The sequence below is a fragment of the Chanodichthys erythropterus genome, chromosome 3 (genome assembly GCF_024489055.1).
Source record: "Chanodichthys erythropterus isolate Z2021 chromosome 3, ASM2448905v1, whole genome shotgun sequence".
NCBI classification, from domain to species: domain Eukaryota; kingdom Metazoa; phylum Chordata; class Actinopteri; order Cypriniformes; family Xenocyprididae; genus Chanodichthys; species Chanodichthys erythropterus.
Genome location: NC_090223.1, coordinates 19,767,897 through 19,774,717, shown reverse-complemented (window position 1 = coordinate 19,774,717; position 6,821 = coordinate 19,767,897). Strand labels below are relative to the sequence as shown.

At 34.8% G+C, this 6,821-nt stretch overlaps 1 protein-coding gene across 1 annotated transcript in view; it reads left to right on the top strand.

The window, feature by feature from the left end:
* Window positions 1-310: 310 nt before the first annotated feature.
* The window catches only part of LOC137017228 (uncharacterized), a 48,360-nt gene continuing 41,849 nt past the window's right edge, over window positions 311-6,821 (top strand). The window contains exons 1-5 of the mRNA XM_067381249.1: window positions 311-660; window positions 754-1,098; window positions 1,187-1,537; window positions 5,736-5,837; window positions 5,937-6,032. Of these exons, the coding sequence (XP_067237350.1) occupies window positions 612-660; window positions 754-1,098; window positions 1,187-1,537; window positions 5,736-5,837; window positions 5,937-6,032 (943 nt within the window). The 5' untranslated portion in view covers window positions 311-611. The remainder of the gene's footprint in view (window positions 661-753; window positions 1,099-1,186; window positions 1,538-5,735; window positions 5,838-5,936; window positions 6,033-6,821) is intronic.

Sequence of the window (6,821 nt, the reverse complement as noted above, 5' to 3'; positions counted from 1 at the left end):
ATCTGTAGCAAAGAAAAGAGTTGTCTAATCAAATGGCAAAAAAAAAATAAAGAAAAAAAAGATTGCAACTCAAAACTGTACAAAGTAAGAATGTCTAAGCATGACAAATAAGAAGATTAAACACAATCACAAAGGAACAGGAAAGCAAAGCTGTGTCTTCGAGTTCGTCACTCTTTTAAACACTGCCACCACACAGGATTGTCAGCGGAATCCATGATGTCACTCAAGTTAATAAAGACAGACAACGTCCTGAACCTATAGCCACTCCGTGTAGGTGTGCCTCATAAATTGACTAAAGGAGGGAAAGAGAAAGAGAGAGAGAAACACAGAGGCGCACAGTTACCATCAGGACGTAACACGTTTCTTCCTTTTTGTGTAATGTAGCCTAGAAGGCAAGTTGTTGTTGTTCAAGTATGTGTTAACAGAAACCGCTAAATATCCAACAGAAAGTGATATTTCAACGGTATTCTCTGCACTTGTCCTTCACAGTTATAATTTAAGAAAGCGAAAGTAAAAGTGTTTTATTAACACGTGGCCTCGTATGAAAGACAGAACCTCTAATTTTTATGATAAAGTTATTATTTTATTATAGCTCTTTCTTTGTATAAAGTATGGACATTAAGTTTATTGTTTTATCAATACTTCTGATGAACGCTGATGGTATGTACTATCACTTTACGTTGATACTTGAAAATAACCTTCAAGTTTTTCTTTTTCATTTTTTACATAATCAGTTTCTCTATTTCTTTACAGGCTTCAATGTGCGCAGTCCCTCTGGTCCTCTGGTTGTTCCTCTGGGATCGTCAGTGGTTTTGCCCTGTTATGTTGATGAACCTTTACTAACAGAGGATCTGGAGGTGGAATGGAGAAGAACAGACTCAGAGACTCTGGTTCATCTGTATCAAGATGGAGAGAGTCGACCAGAGGCCCAGCAGCAGGAGTATCATGATAGAGCTCATTTCTTTACTGATCAGATTCAACATGGAAACTTCTCCCTCCGTCTGGACAATCTGAGAGCTGAAGATGAGGGAAAATACACATGTAAAGTTTACAGTCTGGAGGAATCTGGAGAGACTGTGGTTCAAATAAAAGATGTTGGTGAGTGAGAGACACTTGAGTTCTAGTGAAATTTTCAATAAAATTACATTTTATGTATTTTAAACTTATTTTTAAACCATTCTTTCAGAGCGTTTGCTAGTATCAGGATCGAATCGTTCCGTATCTGCATATGATGGCGAAGACGTCATTCTGAGCTGCTCTGTCGACTCTCACATCAAACCTGAACACTTTGACGAGGTTAAATGGATAAGAACAGATGAATATATTCCGGTTCTGCTCTACCAAAACAATGAGGCTTTTCCAGATTCATCAGATGAGCGATACAGAGACAGAGTTGAGTTCTTTACTGATGAAATCCCCAAAGGAAACTTCTCTCTCAGACTGAAGAGTGTCAGAACTGAGGATAAAGGAGTTTACATGTGTCAAGTGTTTGCTGGAGGATTTTCAGCCAATGCAACGGTGGTACTGGAGCAACTGGGTGAGTCGACAAAAATAGCTAAATAAATATGAATAGAAATTTAATAATTATTTTTATTATGGGGGGGGGGAACTGTTTTTGCAGTGTAAAACAGTTACCTGACATCATTGCCTCATAAACAGAACATTTCATAACTTCTCTCACTCCACATGGCAAGTTTATTTTTTAAATCCCGATATACATGTGGAAAACGGCATACGCAGCATTTAGGCCCCTGATACATCAATCTTGAGCAAGCGAATGGATATTTCATATCATATCTCATTATAACATAATAACAGTAAACATAAACTAGCTTCTTCTGTATTCCCAGTTTGTAGTTTGGATCATTCATTGCAACATTTAACCTGATTCTCATGGCATGTTTAAGAATGTACATGACAAATAATTTATGCTGAGGCTCACTGACATGGTTATAACCCTTTGATGTACAACATGGGTCAAAATTTATTTATTTGAAATTAATTTCATCATTCAGTATTCCAGGTATTCTTCAATAAACTTGTTTTTGATCATCACAAATCCTCATTTTATTTTTTTCTTTCTTACTTTTTGAATAAAAATCATTTTTGTATCACTACCCTTCTAATGCACAAAAAAAAAAGAAAAAAAAAAGACCTGTATTCATTTCCTATGTTATTTCAGTCAGGGCTGAGTGATTTCTTGCTGAATATTTGAAAGAAATGTATTTTATCACTTATTTATTTCAGGTTTTTATTAAATATCTTGATTTTGATTTTCTACAAATCATTATGTTTATTTTTACACATTTTTTTGTATTTCATTATGTTTATTTTTACACATTTTTTGTATTTCTACATCAATTTTACACACATGGGTCAAACATATAGAATACCCATATAGAAATCTTTAATATCTGCAAATTTTTGCAAGTAGGAACATATTTACTGCAGACAACTGTTCATCCGCCACACATTTCGCATCTCAACAACGCTGCTTTTGTATATTTGAAGAGTTCAGATGCAAAAGCCTCTAAGTGCTGTCTGAAATTTTCTTCTAAAATGAGCATTTTTATCAAGCTCGTATGTTTATGTTCAGTTAATTCACTTTAATGACAATGAAAATGACCTATTAATTGACATTAAAGTGAAATTACTGAACCTAAACATACGAGCTTGATAAAAATGTTTAAAAATTTCAGACTGCTTTTGCATCTGAAATCTTCATTTGATAGATGTAAGTCTTATTATATTTCATATATTAGGCTATATTATATTTCATATTTTTTTATTTTTTGTCATAAATCAATGCTATTGGTCACCCTTTACGTCTGTCAGTGTTCCTGAAAAGTAACAGTTTTGGACATATACAACATGGGTCTAGAGTGACCTGAATATCGCATACATTACAAGAAATTAATTTCATCATTCTGTAGCGAAAATTAACTCAAAGGGGAAATATTAATAATTATTCATAACTCATTATGATTATTAATTATGATTAATTATGAATATGCAAATCCGTTAATCAGATTAACTGGACGTAGCTACATTAAAATTAACATTACAATCAGTTAACCTGTTCATCCAGTGAATGCTCAGTGTTGATTGTTTATTAATTCTAAAAAATGTCAATTTCCAAGTTATGGAAAAATAATATTTCTTATTGTACTGTACTACTCAGAGCATGTAGTCCGGATCTATCACTTAAGAGGCAATTCATTAGCAGACGGAGTCAGAACCAAACGTGTATTGTGCACAATCTTTATTAACTAACTCACAAACACATAACTAAACTAACAAACACATAACATAACATACATAAAGGGTCACACACACACACACACACACACACGCAAGTCAGAATGAGTAATGATAGTGTTGAACCGGAAGATATGCTGTTACTAGAGCTACATGAAATGTCAAAGACAATCTGGAAAGGAATCATCAGTTTCTTCAGCAATAGCAACGGTACATCTTACAAATTAATACTAAATTGCTATTTAGTGTTAAAATGTACGATACTTGCAAGGTGCTCTTAGGCTGAGGAGCATCGGCCGTTTGTAGGCCGAGGCCTACAGGCCTTGCAGGCCTCGCCTAGGCCGGCCGCAAGGACAGTCCGTTCGGTCGTTCAGGAGCAAGGAGAAAGAGAGTGAGTGGCACTATCCACTGACTTTTAACCTCTGGTCAAAGCCAACCTCTTAGGAATGATGGGGGCCAATGATGATGTTGTATTTCCGGGTGACATACACCTCCCCTTGTTGGGGCTTTTATGACCGATTAAGATTAAACTGGCTGAGATTTGAAGAAGGACTATTAAAAGATCCTTGTAATACTTATGTGTTGCGCAGGTATGGACATACCGCATACACAAACATTCAAATCTTCCCGCTGGGAACCCGTAGACACTAAACATGGCATGATTGAAGTTACCTTGCATGTCATACTACTTAAAAATCATAAAACATGTAAATACAATGAGTACAATACAACAACAGTAATAATGGATACCATTTCCTGAGATTACCATTTCTTTTATAGAACAGTCTGTCTATAAGTTAGTGCAGTAACATCTGTGTTCTGTGTGGAACATGCAGGGAAAGTGCAGAGTTTTGTGTGTCTCTTTTCTGCTCTCCATGTGGCATTTATTGGTGCAATAAAGTTTGTAACAGAACTTCTCGGGGGATGGAAGCCAGGCCCCAGAATGAGGTTAAAACCATTGGTTAACTAGCAAATAATCGTGTCTGATTTGTCTCAATCATTACAATTCATTATTCCAGGTATTCCTCAATAAACAAATCTTGGTAACACTTTATTTTACAGTGTCATTGCTACATATGTTACATGTAGTTACTATAGTAATAACTATAAATTATGCATAATTACATGCAACTAACCCTAAACCAAACCAAACACTAATCCTAACCCTACAGTAAGTACATGTAGTTACTTAATATTACTCAGTACTTAAATGTATAATTACAGTGTAACAAAGACACCTTAAAATAACGTGTAACCCAAATCCTTATTTAAATTCTTCCTTTCTTTTTGATTTTTTTTTTTTGTGTCATTGCCTTTCTAAAGGCCAAAGTATACTTCACTTTTTACACATACGTGAGGGTCAACATACAGATTTTTTATAACTTTTTATAATTTCCACCTGATTTCTGTTGCTTTGTATGTGCCGGTTGACCATACGCATTTAAATTGTGTTTGACTGTGCGTAAAGTATACTTTCATACATTAGTGTCTCTTTGATCTGCCTGCATTTACACCATTGTGTGCGAACAGAACTGAGCTAGACTATGACATCACTGTTTTATCCAGTGCTGATATATAGATAAATTAACTAATTATTGATTTTACAAAATGAATCAATACTGAATTTACTTAAGCTGGACAATGACACCATTTTCTTTAAGAGCTGCTGTGCAGCCAAAGTTATATACCAGTTATCACTGTAAAGCTGCTTTGACACAATCTGCATTGTAAAAAGTGCTATATAAATAAAGGTGACTTGACTTGCCTTGCCTTGCCTTGACTTTATGCGCAACATATCCCAGGCATCTTTCATTGAAATAGCTGTTGAACCAGGTGAAGGTCCTGGGCAGCTCCTCAGGATACTTCTGGGGAGTGGGGAGACTGAATTCATTGATCGATACACTTATTATATATTTTCACTGCTGGACAGAAACCTTTTTCAAAACTGATACTTTTCAGGAACACTGATAGATGTAAAGGGTGACCAAATGCATTGGTTTGTGGCAAAAAAAAAAAAAAATATATTATATGACTTTCATCCATCAAATATACAAAAGCAGCCATGTTGAGATGTGAAATGTGTGGCGGATTAATAGTTTTTGCAGTAAATATGTTCCTACATGCAAACGTATGCAAAGGTTTCTATATGGGTCATTTTTGACTTGTGTGTGAAAAATTGATGTAGAAATACAAAAACCGTGTTTGTTTATAAAGTAAGAAAGAAAAAAAAATAAACATAATGATTTGTGAAAATCAAAAACAAGATATTTAAGGAATGCCTGGAATAAATAAATCAATCAATCAGTCTTCAATCATCTTAAAATGCACAATTGTAGATTGTTAAAAAAAAAAAAAGGTGGCATGCCTCTTAATCTTTTGCTGCATAAGTAGTAAATCCTGACATAATATATAGATTCAGTGCAAATAATTGAATAATTGCAGTTGTAAATGTTATAATTGATGTTTGTGTTTCACAGGTTTCTCTCTTTTGCACATAACTGTGTTGGTTTTCTGTTTTATTTCTGGATCTGGAGCTGTACTTCTCTGCTGTCTGATCTACTGCAGATCAAAAAACACAGGTGTGTTTGAAAGATTTTATTTCTTGTGATTAACTCTGTATGTGTTGCTGTAAGTGTTTTTGCTGATTTTACTGTGATTATTCTGCATCTTCTCTTCAGTCTCCAGAAGCACAATCTGGAATCTTCAGCTTTCTCTGGTCTTTTTCCCAAACATCTGTATGTCCATCGCCTTCATCTTCTGGGGTCTCACTGAAGGTGAGTTTAGTACAGTAGTCAACATTTGAAGTGGATCAAAACCTTTTATCAAAGTTGTCCTAAAACCTTCTTCTTAGAACTTAGTTCTTAAAGGTGCCCTATAATTGAAAATTGAATTTACCTTGGCATAGTTAAATAATCAGAGTTCTGTACATGGAAATGACATACAGTGAGTCTCAAACACCATTGCTTCCTTCTTTCTTATGTAAATTTGATTTGTGCAAAAGACCTCTGAAGAACACGCCAATCTCAACATAACACTGCCTTTCTAAATGTTTCGTTAGCATGTTGCTAATGTACTGTTAAATGTGGTTAAAGTTACCATCGTTTCTTACTGTATTCACAGAGATCAGAGTCATGTTGTTATTTTCATTATTAAACACTTGCAGTCTGTATAATGCATAAACACAACTTCATTCTTTATAAATCTCTCCAACAGTGTGTAATGTTAGCTTTAGCCACGGAGCACCATCAAACTCATTCAGAATCAAATGTAAACATCCAAATAAATACTACATGATCTGATGCATTAAGTGATTAGACATGCTGCATGACGAACACTTTGTAAAGATCCATTTTGAGGGTTATATTAGCTGTGCGAACTTTGTGCAATGTAGGGATGTGCACATCGATGCTGCAGTATCGATATATCGATACTCAGAACCTACTATTTTGGTATCGATATTTTCTGCAAAGTATCGATACTTAATTATAATAATAATTTCTGCATAACTGTTTTAGCCGTGTGTGAGTCGATCGCGACGGTGTGTGTATGATTGATATATATAT